This window comes from Onychomys torridus, chromosome 21 (assembly GCF_903995425.1).
Source record: "Onychomys torridus chromosome 21, mOncTor1.1, whole genome shotgun sequence".
In the NCBI taxonomy this organism is placed as follows: Eukaryota; Metazoa; Chordata; class Mammalia; order Rodentia; family Cricetidae; genus Onychomys; species Onychomys torridus.
This window is the reverse complement of record NC_050463.1, coordinates 33,121,174-33,136,181: the sequence shown is the minus strand read 5'-3', so window position 1 is coordinate 33,136,181 and position 15,008 is coordinate 33,121,174. Positions and strand designations below refer to the sequence as shown.

General features: G+C 54.6%; 3 protein-coding genes across 6 annotated transcripts; 1 reads left to right on the top strand and 2 right to left on the bottom strand.

Annotated features, from left to right (window-relative positions):
* Positions 1 to 465: 465 nt before the first annotated feature.
* Positions 466 to 5,930, bottom strand: Eif2b4 (eukaryotic translation initiation factor 2B subunit delta). 4 transcript variants are annotated; one of them, XM_036170572.1, is made up of 13 exons: positions 5,780 to 5,930; positions 5,362 to 5,408; positions 4,921 to 5,056; positions 4,437 to 4,643; positions 3,972 to 4,054; positions 3,715 to 3,806; positions 3,365 to 3,479; positions 3,096 to 3,172; positions 2,868 to 2,970; positions 2,232 to 2,359; positions 1,926 to 2,103; positions 818 to 998; positions 466 to 705 (listed from the first exon to the last, which is right to left on the bottom strand). In XM_036170572.1, exons 1-13 carry the CDS (start codon positions 5,808 to 5,810, stop codon positions 506 to 508), a joined length of 1,578 nt encoding a protein of 525 aa, XP_036026465.1. In that variant the 5' UTR covers positions 5,811 to 5,930; the 3' UTR covers positions 466 to 505. The 4 variants fall into 4 exon arrangements, with proteins under 4 accessions (XP_036026465.1, XP_036026466.1, XP_036026464.1 ...); XM_036170573.1 differs by having other exon boundaries at positions 4,921 to 5,052; positions 5,780 to 5,789; XM_036170571.1 differs by lacking the exon at positions 5,780 to 5,930 and having other exon boundaries at positions 5,362 to 5,526.
* A 117-nt stretch (positions 5,931 to 6,047) lies between these two features.
* Positions 6,048 to 11,595, top strand: Snx17 (sorting nexin 17). Its single transcript, XM_036170577.1, has 15 exons — positions 6,048 to 6,255; positions 6,712 to 6,786; positions 7,695 to 7,812; positions 8,277 to 8,341; positions 8,579 to 8,689; positions 8,785 to 8,875; positions 9,013 to 9,100; positions 9,347 to 9,416; positions 9,690 to 9,782; positions 9,869 to 10,072; positions 10,331 to 10,456; positions 10,584 to 10,661; positions 10,812 to 10,886; positions 10,973 to 11,014; positions 11,092 to 11,595. Exons 1-15 carry the CDS (start codon positions 6,193 to 6,195, stop codon positions 11,197 to 11,199), a joined length of 1,407 nt encoding a protein of 468 aa, XP_036026470.1. The 5' UTR covers positions 6,048 to 6,192; the 3' UTR covers positions 11,200 to 11,595.
* Positions 11,596 to 11,687: 92 nt separating this feature from the next.
* Znf513 (zinc finger protein 513) lies at positions 11,688 to 14,966 on the bottom strand. Its single transcript, XM_036170576.1, has 4 exons — positions 14,650 to 14,966; positions 14,246 to 14,401; positions 12,948 to 13,535; positions 11,688 to 12,850 (listed from the first exon to the last, which is right to left on the bottom strand). The coding sequence occupies exons 1-4, from the start codon at positions 14,702 to 14,704 to the stop codon at positions 12,024 to 12,026; spliced, it is 1,626 nt and encodes a 541-aa protein (XP_036026469.1). The 5' UTR covers positions 14,705 to 14,966; the 3' UTR covers positions 11,688 to 12,023.
* Positions 14,967 to 15,008: the final 42 nt, after the last annotated feature.

The window sequence follows — 15,008 nt, the reverse complement described above, 5'->3', positions numbered from 1 at the left end:
ATGCCTGGTGCCTGAGCTCACAAGAGGGCAATGAATATTCTGGAATTAGAGTTATAGATGGGTGTGAGGCAACATATGGGTGCTGGGAATTGAATGCAAGTGCCCTGGGAATTAGCCAATGAGCTACCTTCTCCTGCACCAGTAGTTGTGTCTGAAACTAGCTCTTACTCTGTAGCCCAGGCTGGCCTGTGACTCACTCTGTAGCCCAGGCTGGCCTTTAATCTTACAGAGACTGGCTACCCTAGCTGGGATGAAAGGAGAGCTCTGGGAGGGCCACCACGCCTGGCCTAGGCATATCTTTGATGCCTACACAAAACATCTTACTCCAAAGTCCTGGCCTGGAGCTAACCACCCAAGAAGGGTTTCCACAGACAGGTTCACAGTGGGTGATGAGGGGGCTGCAGAGTGTGGGCTCCTGACCTAGGAGGTAGAGATACTCTAAGAGACACAAAGACAGCAGAGTTGTGGGGGTAGGGAGTATGTTTTTATTGACCCTCGATCCCTTTCACTGATCACTGCTCTTGACTCGAAGGACAACAGGCACTGAACTACAAGGGATCATGCCCAATTCTGTGATCACCAGATCCACGAGTTCAGGGGGAGTCACATCATAGACCAGATTCAACAACCTGAGCGATGAGTGGTCCTGCCAGTGAGCCAGGGCCACCTGCTCTCCCCGCTTACACTGCAGGTCGTCAGGGTCGTCTGCAATGAGAAGCGGGCCGTTGACATCCTTTTAGAGAGGAAGTCGTGGTTTAATTACCCTTCCCCGTCAAGTCTTCCCAGGTCCCCGAAGCCTCAGCTCGGCTCTGCTCACCCAGCTCGTTAGAGACAAAGGCATCGGTCTGCACGCGCTCACAGAACTTGTATGTCTCACAGCAGACCAGTACTGGGACATTATGTGCTCGGGCTACGAGGGCTAGCTGTGCTGTTCCTACCCGTGACATCACAGAGCCGTTGGCCAGGAGTGCATGGGCTCCCAGCAGCACCTTAGAAACCTGTTTGTTTAGACAATGTGGAACGGGAAGAAAAAAAAAGTCATGTTCTATAAGTACGCAACGAGGTCCCCTGCTTCTGTCCAGCACAGCAACACTCAGCAACACACCATGTTGACTGCTCTTAGAAAACACCTGGCCATCTTGTATCATCTCAGAACAGGGAAACTGCCTGTTCCTTTTAGGGGCTGATACTTTAATATAATCTTCTTGTCATGACTAAACTGTGCTACCACATGTAGCAGTTGCTTTCTTCCTTTCTTTCGTTTTTTGTTTTTCAGACACGGTTTCACTGTGTAGCCCAGGCTGTCCTGGAACTTGTTCTGTAGACCAGGCTGGATTTGAACTCAGATCCACCTGCCTCTGCCTCCTGAGTGCTGGGATTACCAGGTTACAGGGTAACTGGTTGCTTCTTTTACTATTAAGGATAAAAGGTGTTGGGTGTGGTGGTTTATAGCTTTAATCCTAGTACTTGGGAGGCAAAGGCAAGCAGATCTCTGTGAGTCCAGGCCAGCCAGGACTACATGAGACCCTGTCTCCCCAAAATAAAAATAACCTCAAAGAAAAATTTTAATAATATACTAATATATCATTATTGTTATTATAAACAATATAGTAATAATATTATTATTATAAAGGTAAGGGCCAGTGAGGTGGCTCAGTGGGTGAAATCACTGCCAAGCTCGACAGTCTGAGTTCCACCCTCAAGATGTAAACGTGGAAATAAAGAACTGACTCTTCCCAAAGGCGTTCTCTGACTCCACATGGGAGCCAGGGCACACTGCCTTTGTCTACCCCACCCCTCACCCCGCTCACTTCCCTATACCTGCCACAGTGAATAAATAAATGTAAAACCAAAGAATAGAAGGTAAGATTATGCCTGTGTGACTAGACCCTTGCCCTTCACCTTTTTCTTGTGAGAGCCCTCACCTCTGGGAGCACATAGGAGGCCGCAGGGATCAGAAGGTAGGAGGAGGGGATCCCAGCACGGACCAGAGAACGGAGCATATGCCTTCCCTCCAGTCGGGGCCGACTGTCCACCACCACCACCCGAAACCGCTTGCCCTCCGCCCAAGCTTCCCGGAGAATTCGTGACACCAGAGATGAGCTAGATATGGATGGAGAAGAGATGTCAGAAAAGTGACTAACTGCTGGCCTGCCTGTTTGCAAAGGCAAGGGGCAGACTTTTCTCCTGACCGCCCCTCCCCAGTTTTCTCAGTCAGGCGTTGACCATACCATCCATATACCAGGATCACATCTCTATCACTGATCTTCTTAGAGGCAAATCGTGAGATTGCCTGAGCTGCAAGCACAATCTTCTCTTGCACATACCGATCAATGGCTTCTTTAAGTTCTGACTTGGCCTAAATGTTGAGAGAACATGGATATAACTCACACTCGGGTTGTCACGCTATATGTGCCAGGCATGGTGGCGCACACCTTTGACACCAGCACCCAGGAAGCAGGAGGATCTCTGAGTTAGGTCTATATAGCAAGCTCCAGGACAATCAAGACTACATAGACTGTCTCAAAACAAAACAAAACAAAAAATAAATAAATAAATAAAAAGCAAAAATCGGGTTGGGGATTTAGCTCAGTGGTAGAGCGTTTGCCTAGCAAGCGCAAGGCCCTGGGTTCAGTCCTCAGCTCAAAAAAAAAAAAAAAAAAAAAAAAAAATCATCATGCCATATGCTTGAATATAACAATGAGCCTGGACTGGGCCCCAAAACACCAAGAGCACAAGTCACTTCCCTAAGCAGTGACTAGTGACGGCAGAGTGGCGTGTCCACACATGTCTTCTGGGAGTTCAGAATGTGCTGCCTATCTTAACCACAGGCAGGTGTCTTTCCCATTCCCAGAATCCTTCATCACCTCCTCTTCCCGCTTGGAGCTGCTCATGCCAGTGATTTCCTTGTTAAGGAACTTGATGGCGTTGCACATGCTTGCCGACAGGGGGCGGCACTGGGTCAGGAAGCTGAAACAACAATATGGCTGTTTGTGCTAGGTTAGGACTTAAAGAGAGAACAGCAGGCTGAAAAGGGTGAAGGGCGTAAGAAAGGACCAAGTAAGGTGCAAAGGGACCTGAATAGCCATGCTCACCTGATGTAGGGTTTGAGTTTATTTACAAGATCCCTGGAGAGTTCCTCGTTGGGAGGTGTTGTGTAATCCTGAATCACCTATAGAATACACAATCAGATCAGCAAAATGCTCCCTAAATAAGGTCTCCAAAACGGGACAGAGGCAAGCTTCATTAGCAAAGCGTTCAGAACGTGAGAGTCATTCCTTCCTTGTCCCAGTGGCCTCTGTGGGGAGGCATGCTGGGATAGTCTTGCGGAGTGGGGCAGAGTCACAGAGAATACAGGACATACCTGCTGCAAGGCACGGAGCAGTGCGATACACCGGGCATTGGAGCCACTGAGGAGGCCCTGGGAATACTGCAGACCGAGTCGTACCATGGCTGGGTGGATCACAGAGGATGGGATGCTGACGGGATGGTGGTGTCACATACTTTTTAAGGGAACTTGAGTACCTCTTGCCCCATGCCCCTGATAAAAAGGAACTTCCTTCACTAGTACAGAGCCCACCCCTTGTCCTGCAGTTTTGCCTTGAGTTTACTCCACTCCGACACGCCACATCTCATCTCAAATTTCCAACCACTTTTAACACTGAGTTCCTCAATCTAGACTTAGAAGTTAGAACAATTTCCCTAAGATCCTACCTCATGTACTGCGTCAAGGAGTTTTGTCTGCTGTACTGGGGTAGGTGGGAGAAGAGACTGACTTTGGATCCATAATCCTTTCGTGTAGGAACCTTAACAAACCAAAGGAAAGTGATCAATAATTCAGAGTTCAAAACTTATGGGACAAAGCTGGAAAAAAAAGAAAGCCAACTCACTTCTCTGACCCCACCAGTCAGTGCGGTTCCAGACCTTTGATTGCCCAGGGCAATTCTCTAAGTACCAAACCTACTTCTTACCTGTTGTCGCTCTGGTTTTCTAATAAGCCTCCTCAGAAGTGTGGGGTCATCGACCTGGGCGTGCTCAGGGAGATGCTTCACTCCTGAAAGTTAATGAGATGTTTTCGAGACGCTCGGATGTCTCAACATGTGTTTTTGGTGCAGTATGGGGGCAGCAGGAAATTAGGAAGTTGGGAAGATGGAGCAGGGGGAGTCCACAGGAAAAATTTAAACTCTTGTTTAAATGGGAGCCAGGCGGTGGTGGTGAACGCCTGTAATCCCAGCACTCGGGAAGTAGAGGCAGGCGGATCTCTGTGAGTTTGAGGCCAGCCTGGTCTACAGAGTGAGATCCAGGACAGGCTCTGAAGCTACACAGAGAAACCCTGTCTCAAAAAAACAACAAACAAACAAACAAACAAACAAATGGGAAGCCACTTGGGCACAAGAATTTGGAGTCAGTGGAGTTTTAACACAAAGAGAAGATACCTGCGGTGGCTTCTCCAGCTGTGCTGGGGCAGGCCTGAGGAGGGGGTCCTCCTTGTTCCCCCTTTTTTGCCTGTTTCAGGGCCCGTTCTGCCTCCTGCTTGGCTCTCCTTTCTGCACGAAGTTGGGCCTTGCTCCGGCCAGCTGGAACTTTCTCCCCGGCAGGACCCGGCTCACTACCCGGTCCTGGGAGTTCTCTGGTTGGGGCTCCTAAAGACAGAGGGAAGAAGTGCCCAGGCCCGAGAGAGACTGGTGATCTCTCGGTTCCAACCAAAGTTTCCCTTTTCGTTTATCTAAACTATTTTTTGTCTTTATAGGTCACTGGCTGGCCTGGAATTCACTGTGTAGACCAGGCTGGCCCGGTTCGCCTCTGCCTTTGTCTCCCAAGTAACCTCTTCTGTCCTTGCTCGAATCAACTTTATTCTGTCTCCCCCCACGAAAGCCCTCAACCAGCATCCTACTCCAGTCCTTTAAAACCTCCGCGCACCTTGACATTGAGCTGCAGATACAGAAGAGCCAACGTCTGGGTCTGCCCCCCTTTCCTCCTTCCGTTTCTTCTTCTGCTGTTTCTTTTCTTTCCGAAGCTGAAGCTTTTCTTCTTGGGTCATCTCCCGCCCCGCTGCCTGGGACACAGACACCGTGACTGCTCTTCCCCAGGCGATTCGAAAAGCGTATCAACACTACTGGATGCGTACTAGGTTCCCGCAGGGTTAAGTCCCTGATCCTCTCTGACTTCTGTTACAAGTCTACACCTCATAAGGACAGAAACTTCTTCGGAGCCAGAGTCCCATGCTGTTAAGCTCTGTAAAAATCCCGGCTCTACTGAGAAATGAACTGAACGGGGACGGGAGATGGGGCCGAATGAAGAAGGTGACCCAGCTTTCCGCGCAGCGCTTGACAGGCGACTTGAGAGGTCTCCCTCACTTACCCCTGGCCGAGGAGACAGTTCTGCCGCCTTCATCTCGGATCTCGACTCTGCATCAGAAAACAGGGCACAGAGTGAACCAGAGAGGCTCCGGGAGGGCTTGGGGAGACCCGTCCGCGCAGCAGGCTGCTGGGTTGGCATGACCACAGACAGCTCGGCTGCCGGGCGCGAGGCGCTCGGGGATCCGCGTGGGGACGCCCTGCGCGGCAGGATCAAAGGACAGGCGGGGGAGGAAAAGGGTCAGCCACCCTTCTGGGAACAGCCGGCAAGCAGCACCGAGCTGCGCCCTGGATCCTGTAAACCAGAGCCCCGGCGACGCGCAGAAACCGGGAGGCAGGGCCCGGAGGCGCTCGGGGCTGGGCACCTGCGACCGAAGCTCATCTGCTCCTGTACCAGTTGGTGCATCCAGCCTTCCACTCACCTTCGCGAACGGCCACCGCCACCGCAGCCATGACTGTCGGCCCTAGGCTCCTCCCGCCGAGGTCACTCAGACGACAGCGCCACCTGGGCTGTAGGGTCCCCTGCCGCCGGCCAACGGAGTTAGCCCCGGGCGGACTACAACTTCCGGCGTGCACCGGGTCCCGCCCCGGACTACGGGTGGTGGTGAGGACCACGGGACGTTGGGCTGCCAATGAGGAGCGTCTCTGGCCCTCGACTACAGCTCCCAGCATGCCGAGGCGGCTGCTCGCAGAGCCGACGTCCGAACAGCCGTCCCACCTCGGAGTTCAGGCCCCCCAAAATGGCGAGCTGGGCTGCGGGGACGCGCTGAGTGGCGGAGTCGAGCGAACAGAGCCGCCACGGCCCTGGTAGTCCGGAGCTCTGCCTTAGGGGAACATGCACTTTTCCATTCCTGAAACCGAGTCCCGCAGCGGGGACAGCGGCGGCTCCGCCTACGTGGTGAGGAGCTGCTGGAGCTGGGCCGGGGCGGGGATAACGGGCCGGAGCCCTCGGAGCGGCCTCCAGCCTTCGAACCTCCCTGCAAGCCGTCTCCCGTCTCAGCTTCGTACAGAAGTCATCCCAAGCTCCAATAGGTTCTTTGGGCGATTGCTTCTCCCCGCCCCAACCCCCGGCCGGGCCGCCATCGGTGGTGGACATGACTGTCATCTCCGGGAAGGAGGCTGCCGCACAAGCGTCCGAGTTTCCCCTGAACTGGGCCTTCTGCTTGGAACTTGGCCCCGGGGGCGTGTGCGTGGGGGGTGGGGGGTGGGAGAACAGGCTAAATCCCGGGAAGTCTGGGCACGTTCCACGGACGGACCTGTCAAGCAACTTCCGGCCAGGTTTCTGGGGGCGGCGGGGGGCAAGAGGTGGTTCGGACTTGGACCCTGAGATGTTTGCCTGCTTTTGTGTCCTCAGGCCTATAACATTCACGTGAATGGAGTCCTGCACTGTCGGGTGCGCTACAGCCAGCTCCTGGGGCTGCACGAGCAGGTGGGAGGAAAGCCCCTCTCCAGATGCAGCTTCCAGCCCGCCCCCCTCCACCCCCATGCACATTAATCCCCTTTCATTGCATTCCCCTTTCATCACAACAGCCACGGTGGAAGGTGTGCCTTGTTATCGTGACATTTCCGGAACTCCCCAAGCAGCCTGTCTGTCTCTCACAGTACCTGCTCCTCCCTAGAATCACGTCCGCCTTTCCTTCTTTTCTGACCTAACTGCCTTTTCATCCTTTGCCCCTGCATGGACAAAACGCGAACCCTATTAGCTCAAGCATATTCCTTTCGTCACCTAAACTTCAACCTAGAAACTCGTTTCTAATACAAACCATTCACTGATTTCCTCGTTCGTTCTTGGCTCCTTTCAGTGTAGAACTGCTCCAATAGCCACGTATCTGTGATACAGTGTTTCTCTTCCTCACCAGATGGTGAGCTCTGTATTTAACTTTGTACAGAGCCCTGGTTCCACTGACGGCTCGTTGTCGATCCTGAGCAAGTTACCCCATTTCTGCAGGTCTCAGTTTCTCCCAATGGAAAATAGATTGTTTAATCAGCAAAGTCCCTTCAACCCACTGTCTGAGCATATTGTGACTTTATTAGTTGTGCATATGAGTGTTCCCTATAAATGTTTTCCTGTGAGGGTTCAGTGAACAGTCCCGCTGGATAAATCAGAGGGTTCCTGGACCCTGTGGAAACCCACCCTACAGTATGAAGGTGCTTATGCACATTAACACATGAAAGAATTTATACTCAAGATCCACGAGGTCCCGACTCTGCCCAAGTCATCTTTTTCTCAGATGACCACTGAGAGTAGTTAGGGGAACCCAGGAGGACGAGGTGAGTCTCATTTTCCACCTCTCAGTCCCTGTGTTTACGGGAAGAATTCTCTCTCTCTCCACATAGCTTCGGAAGGAGTATGGGGCCAACGTGCTTCCTGCCTTCCCCCCAAAGAAGCTTTTCTCTCTGACGCCTGCAGAGATAGAGCAGAGGCGAGAGCAGTTAGAGAAGTACATGCAAGCTGGTGAGTGGAAGGATGAACTCTAGGCTGTTGGAGGACCTCTGGGGACAGAGAAAGTCGGATGACCCTGTCATATGCCCCGTAATTACAGCGTTTGGAAAGCCTCCTGGCTCATGTTACCTAGTTAGCAGCGTGAATGGCCAGCATGGATTTGAAACTCCAGAGCAGTAAAAACCACCAGGAAATACTAGGATAACACCAGTTGTAAGGGTAATTTAGATCGGCGGGGAGAACTTGTATCTGCTGTGCTTTAGATTAACATCGTCGTTATCTCCCGAGTTCTGGAGACTGGACTCAACATAGATGGCAGCCAAGGGTGCAAACAGTGTGTGAGCTGAGGCCAGCCGGGGGATGTGGCAGGCCACCGTCAGCCTAGGAAATGGGGTGGGGGACCTACGAAAGAGGAGGACTCGGGGAGCCAAGAGTGAGCCCTGAGTTACTAGAATATCATTCTCTTGACCCCACAGTTCGGCAAGACCCATTGCTTGGGAGCAGCGAGACCTTTAATAGTTTTCTACGTCGGGCCCAACAGGTAACCCATATTTAAGAGAAAGACCTGATGGGGGAACCATGTAATTTTAATTACAGTTATTACGTGGCATTTTTTTTTTTTAATGGAACAAAGCTTCTGTTGCACCACGGAAGTTAAGGGAAGCCCAGCTTGAATTTCAGAATGATACCAGAGGGGTTAGGAAGTTAGAGTGCGTCTGAGCTGGACCCTAGATCTATATAACAGGGTGGTGCCTCCCGTCCTTATTTGTCCATACAGGAGACGCAGCAAGTCCCCACAGAGGAGGTTTCCTTGGAAGTCCTGCTCAGCAATGGACAGAAAGTTCTGGTCAATGTGCTGACTTCCGATCAGACCGAAGATGTCCTGGAGGTGAGGTGCATGTTGGGCACAGCCCCTCTGCCCGGTGGACACCAAGTCCTGCACTAGAACTGGCTGGTTGGATAAGCTGTACTTCCTGTTCCCAGGCTGTGGCTGCAAAGCTGGATCTTCCAGATGACTTGATCGGGTATTTTAGTCTCTTCCTTGTTCGAGAAAAAGAGGATGGAGCCTTTTCTTGTGAGTGCCTCTGGCCTTTACTGCTTCCGCCAGTGAGTTCCGTCTGCCTCTTGCCAGAACGGGACGGTTCCTCCGAGCACTTCCATTGGTTTCCCTTCCTCTTTGGTCTGACCACACTCTTCTTTTTTCGTCCCTAGTTGTACGGAAGCTGCAGGAGTTTGAGCTGCCTTACGTGTCTGTCACTAGTCTTCGGAGTCATGAGTACAAGATTGTGCTCAGAAAGAGGTCAGGGCTGGGCCTGAGTGGGAGAGGGCCTGGGTTGGATTGCTGGGCCACCACACGCTGAGGGAGCTTCATCTGGCCAAGGGAGGAATGCTGGATGTTTTCCTCCCACCTCCCACCCTTCTGCCGTTGGTCCACCATTAATTAGCCCATAGTTGGACTTGCTTCTGCTTGTCCATTTCCCATCCTACCTTTGCCTTAGCCCAGGTTAGCCCTATCATCACTCATTTCGGTCCCTTGGCCTCACAGTTATTGGGACTCTGCCTATGATGACGATGTCATGGAGAACCGGGTTGGCCTGAACCTGCTTTATGCTCAGGTGAGCTTGCAGCTACCTCTGAACCCTTGCCCTGGATACTCCACTTAACCAAGAAGACTCTTTCCATGTCTCTGGTTCTTGGGGAGGTGCCCGGAATCACACTATCTATCAGAGCCCCTGACACAGTCTGGCCTCTCTAAACTGATAAGGTCAAGGCCTCACTGCAGATGGCCCTCAAAGTGTGGTCAGGCTGACAGAGCTCGTTTTGATCACATCATTGGAACCACTAACTGGGAGCCCCAACCTCCCATTCCTTGTCTCCGCTGTCTGTAGACTGTGTCAGATATCGAGCATGGGTGGATCCTGGTCACCAAAGAGCAGCACCGGCAGCTCAAATCTCTGCAAGAGAAAGTCTCCAAGAAGGAGGTGAGCTTTTTGCCTTGTCTCCCTGCAAGGGTAAGTCTGAGCTACCCCGCTCTGTAACTGACCACACTTGGTGACTGTCTTTGCAGTTCTTGCGGCTGGCCCAGACTCTGCGGCACTATGGTTACCTGCGCTTCGATGCCTGCGTGGCTGACTTTCCAGAGAAGGACTGCCCTGTGGTGGTCAGCGCAGGCAACAGCGAGCTCAGTCTCCAGCTGCGGCTGCCTGGCCAGCAACTCCGCGAAGGCTCTTTCCGGGTCACCCGTATGCGATGCTGGCGGGTCACCTCCTCTGTGAGTTGTTCTCTAGTCTTTTGAGACAACGTCTAGTCATGTTCCTATTACTGACCTGGAACTATGTGGCTAAGGCATCCATGACCCTCCTGCCTCAGCTTCCCAAGGGCTTGGGTGAGCACTCCTGGCTTTCTGCTGTGAGTTGGGATGAGAAGGGAGACGTTCTGAGATGGGACCTGGCAAGCCTTGAGATCCCAGGCTGCAGAGATCCACAACTTGGCCACAATGAACTCAGCTCGAGCCCTGTTCCTCTTCTAGGTGCCGCTTCCCAGTGGAGGTACAAGCAGTCCAAGCCGGGGCCGGGGTGAGGTCCGTCTGGAACTGGCTTTTGAATACCTCATGAGCAAGGACCGTCTACAGTGGGTCACCATCACCAGCCCACAGGTGTGAGCTCGTAGGTCCCCAGGTCTAGGCTTCCAGGACTCCATGTGAGTGGGAGTCCTTGTATCAGGAGATCCGGCTAGGGATGACGTCTCCAATCAGACTGAGCGAGCTCTCTCCTTCCCCTCAGGCCATTATGATGAGCATCTGCTTACAGTCCATGGTGGATGAGCTGATGGTGAAGAAGTCTGGGGGCAGTATCAGGAAGGTAAACGGCGGCATCCAAGACCAGGCAGTTGCCTGGTTTTGTGCTCTCCTGTTGTCTTCAGGGAATAAGGTTTCTCTCGGGAGGGAGGCAAATGGCTGGGCTCTGAGGAGAGTGTTCCTGCCATTATTAGCGCTTCGGGTCTGTCCTCAGATGCTGCGTCGGCGAGTGGGGGGCACCCTGAGACGTTCAGACAGCCAGCAAGCAGTGAAGTCCCCACCATTGCTCGTAAGTGAATGTCAGTCAGTGCCTTGGCTCCCAGCCCTGCCTTGCCTCCGCTCCTCAATCTAACTCCTCTACCTCCTTGTTCTCAGGAGTCACCAGATGCCAGCCGGGAGTCCGTGGTCAAACTCTCAGTGAGTTCCGGGGTTGAGGTTTGACTACGGGGCTCACAGGGGGCTACTCTCTGACCTTCCTCCCCCCTCTGTTACAGAGTAAGCTGAGTGCTGTGAGCTTGCGGGGGATTGGCAGTCCCAGCACAGATGCCGGTGCCGTCCACGGCAATTTCGCCTTCGAGGGCATTGGAGATGAGGATCTGTAATGTCAGCTGACTGGATGTCTGCCCTCTGCCCCAGAGGAGAGTTACACAGACTTGCCCTGTGCCTATGCTCCCAAGTTAGGGGAGTCCTTTCCTAGTCCCTTCCCACTTCTCCCTTTTTTTGGTCCTCTTGGCCAGGGGTCTCCTAACCCACCTTCCCTTTCCTGGGCCGGCTACACAAAAGATCTGTTTCTCAAGAGCTGGCCCTTGATGCCAAATTAGCATTTAGTATTTTGCACAAAGTCCAAGGGACCATGGCTACCTGCCTTGGGGAGGAACTGTTGCTCCCTGTGGGCTGCTTCTGGCTTCTTAGGGCCAGGTCATGGGCAAAGGGTGGGCAGAGGTCTGTGAACGCTCTGACCAGCTCCCTGTCATTAAACTCAGCCTGACTGCTGCCTACCTCTGGTTCCCTCTCACTGCCCCCTATCTCAGCAAGGGCTGTGCTCAGGGTGAGGCTTGTTGCCACTGCCAATCCAGCACAGACATGGCTTTGTTAGTGTTTCCTTTATTATAAAGCACTGAAATAAGTTAAACAGGTGAGAGGCTGGGCGGTCCCCCAGCCAGTTCATCCATGGCCCCTGGGAGCAGTGGCGGTGAATCCAAGGGCCTGATCACTGAGCTCATTAAGAACATGAGCCAAGACCAGGCCCCCTGGTCCATATGGCCCCCTGCCCATGGGATTCAGGCCGGTCCGTATAGTGCCTAGGTTAGTCTGTGTGGAGCCCCTGGCCAGCGGGGGAGAAAGGGGAAGGTGATTTCTAGTCCATTTGTATAAAATGCAGGAGAGGCGGGGCTAATTCCTAGGGCCCCAGGTAAAAGAACCTAGTTCAAGGTGAGTCTGTATGGAGAGCCCTGCTACCAGTAGCACCGAGGGCTGCCGGACCCCGAGTGCTCAGAACCGAGGGTGGGCTATGAGGTGGGGCCCAGCCCTCGGGGGCAGAGAGACCAGGCCCTCCTGCCCCCCCATGGCCATGCACCTTCTGATGGCGCTTGTAATTGTCCCAGTGGCCTGTGGTGTAGGCGCAGGTGGCACAGCGGAAGGGCTTCTCGCCCGTATGGCGCAGCATGTGACGTTTGAGGTTCATACTCTGGTTGCAGCTGTAGTTGCAAAGGCTACACCGGAAAGGTTTGTCACCAGAGTGGATGCGGCCATGACGCTTGAGGTTGGCCAAGTTGCCACAGGCGTACGGACAGAGGGGGCACTTGTAGGGCTTTTCTCCTGTGTGGACACGCTGGTGCCGTTTCAGGTTATCCAGATGAGCAGAGGCATACGGACAGCGGGCACAGCGGAAGGGTTTCTCACCACTGTGAGTCTTCATGTGCCGAGCCAGGTGGTTGGGATAGTGAGTGGCAAAGGGGCAGAGGCTACAGGCGAAGCCTTTGTCACTGGGGCCCTGGGGTCCCCCGCTGGCACCTCCTCCAGCCTCTCCTCGCATGCAGCGCCCACACATGGCAGTTCCCAACCGGCTCCCCTCACCCTCCTCCAGTTCTTGACCACAACCCCGACAGGTCCAAGGGAACAGCAGCTCCGGCAGAGGTTCTGATCCAGTCCCACACAAACCCTCCCCTTCACCCCGCAGCTGCCCACAGTCTGGCAGGAAACTGGCACCACCCGGTGGCACATGGAGGCTCAGGTCTGGAAGGAGCAGAGCATCTGTGGGGACAATGAGACAGGGGCTGTTAATCCCAGTATCTCACTCCCCACCCACGCCCCGGGATCTCCGGTGGTCTGCCTTTTTTTTTTTTTTTACCTTCCGCTCGCCGGGGCATTGTCCCCTCCTGCTCGGCGGGACTGGGAGGCCGGGCTGGTCGTGGAGCACAGCATCGGAAGCCACAGGTCGGGCAGGGAGGAGTGGGAGGCCCTGTGTGGGTGCGCTGATGCCGCCTCAGGTTGCCCAGGCTGCTGCAGGCAAAGGGGCAGTGGGGACAGCGGTAGGGCTTCTCGCCAGTATGGGTGCGGGTGTGTCGCGTCAGGTTGACGAGCTGGGCTGAGGCGTAGGGGCAGCGGCCGCAGCGGAAGGGCTTCTCCCCGCTGTGCGTCTGCATGTGCCGCTTCAGGTGACTCGAGTAGTGGGACACGAAGGCGCAGAGGCGGCATGAGTACAGCAGCCGTGGGGGCGCCGGGGGCCCCCCACCCGGCCCTCCTGCCCCGCAGCACGGCCCCTCACCTGTCGGCCCCCCACACAGCTGACAGGCTGGGCCTGGCCTCTCACCCCTGGCCTCCCCGGGACCCCTGGCTGGCTCCTCCACTTCGCTCTCCGCACTCAGTGCCCGGCCGCCCCCAGACTCGTCGTCGCTCAGCCCGTAGGGAAGTCCAGGTCTGGCCCCCTGAGAGTCTCCTGGGGAGACAGAAATAAGGGCGAAAAGCCATGGTTCAAGACCAAGTTCCAAATTCTCGTTCCTGGCCCCACTTATCAGCGCCCCCCTCGTTTGAAAAACAAAACAAGACCCTTTAGATCTCTCCCAGGAACCTGGGTCTCCCCACAGTGACTTCAGAACTTTCTGCCCACCTCTCAGCCTAACGACTGACAGGGCCGACCTACACCATTTCCACACCATTTCCACACCATTTCCGCCGAATGGGAAAGATCAAGGGCTTCAAGAGGGGTGTAGACTGATGTGAAGGTTAGATCTTGATAAGAAAAGTATAAATACAAAAGACCCTGAGATCTTTTTAGTAAGCACTGGTTTTTGTGTAAGACCGGTTACAAAATGAAACCCATCTCAAGCACGATTAGGAGAGAGTGGCAACAATGTAATGCAACTTAACACAGAAAGGGCAGGTCCTTTTCCCTTCCACGAACCTCTTGAGGTACACACACCAGGCATGGGCTAGGGGCAAGGTTACTAAAGGGCATCGACCCATGTATCCGTGCCACCCCAGCCATGCTGCTGGAGGACCCCTAAAGCAAACCAAGTAATCAAGTGGAGAGCCAAGCCGGTCCCAGGCTGCAGCAGGAAGTGGTGTTTTGGTCACTGACACTGGCTTCTAAAAGGCTCAAGTCACCACCAATAGCCACTAATCCTTAACCACGACCCCTAAACACACCTTCGGAGTCTCTCTCAAAACCCATGAGCTGGTCGTTGTGGCCGTCACCTTCCTCCTCCTCTTCTTCCTCCTCAAACTCCAGATCTTGGCCTAGTAGCAAATCACTCTCCAACACCAGGGCCCCGGGTCCTTCGTCGAAGGAATCTTCAGTGTCCACTAGAGAGAGGAGGGTGCTTGTGGAACCTCCCTCCCGAGCCGTGCCCAGAATCCCAAGCAGGGAGCGAGCCATTGTGAGCTGCACTTCCCGCACTCGGTGACCCTCTGGGTTCCCTGAATACTTGGTGGGTAGCTAAGAGCCCAGATCACCCGCCCCCAAACCTCAGGAGTACCCCTCCACCCTGACCTGAGCCCACTGGACTGACCCCACCCCGGTTCCTCCCCGCTCAAGGCCCCTGACCCCTGACCTTTGACCCCCTCGCATTTCACGGGCTGCGGGTGGCTTTGCTTCCTCCGGGGCATCGTGACCGGCTCCAGCCCGACGCGCCTCCGGCCCGAGGCCGCCCGGCCCCGCCCCTCCCAGCTGGGCCCCGCCGCCGGCCCTCGCTCTCAGGGTCCTCCAGCCGCCCCCATACACCGGTGCGGGCCCTGGGCAGCCCCCGGCCCTGGCCCCGGAGCCCAGCTCAGGTCGCTCCCGTCGCCGCCGCCGCTTCCATTCATGGAGCCCCCTATCCCCCTCCGGAGACCAGCTGGTACCTCCGTACCCGCTTCCGCTTCCGCCGCCGCACAGCCGCACGGGACGCGTAGTCTGTGGGATGCACAGCGG

Bases quoted from the DNA above. Each gene is read 5' to 3' on its own strand.
- Eif2b4 (XM_036170571.1), bottom strand. From the start codon at position 5,499: ATGCCAACCCAGCAGCCTGCTGCGCGGACGGGTCTCCCCAAGCCCTCC. The intron at 4,644-4,920 runs GTGCGCGGAGGT...CTCTGTCTTTAG, and splicing joins ATCTGCAGCTCAATGTCAAG to GAGCCCCAACCAGAGAACTC. The intron at 706-817 runs GTGAGCAGAGCC...TTCTCATTGCAG, and splicing joins CTTTGTCTCTAACGAGCTGG to ACGACCCTGACGACCTGCAG.
- Snx17 (XM_036170577.1), top strand. From the start codon at position 6,193: ATGCACTTTTCCATTCCTGAAACCGAGTCCCGCAGCGGGGACAGCGGC. The intron at 8,690-8,784 runs GTGAGGTGCATG...TCCTGTTCCCAG, and splicing joins AGACCGAAGATGTCCTGGAG to GCTGTGGCTGCAAAGCTGGA. The intron at 10,457-10,583 runs GTGTGAGCTCGT...CCTTCCCCTCAG, and splicing joins TCACCATCACCAGCCCACAG to GCCATTATGATGAGCATCTG.
- Znf513 (XM_036170576.1), bottom strand. From the start codon at position 14,704: ATGCCCCGGAGGAAGCAAAGCCACCCGCAGCCCGTGAAATGCGAGGGG. The intron at 13,536-14,245 runs GTGTGTTTAGGG...CTGTCTCCCCAG, and splicing joins TTTTGAGAGAGACTCCGAAG to GAGACTCTCAGGGGGCCAGA. The intron at 12,851-12,947 runs GTAAAAAAAAAA...TTGTCCCCACAG, and splicing joins AATGCCCCGGCGAGCGGAAG to ATGCTCTGCTCCTTCCAGAC.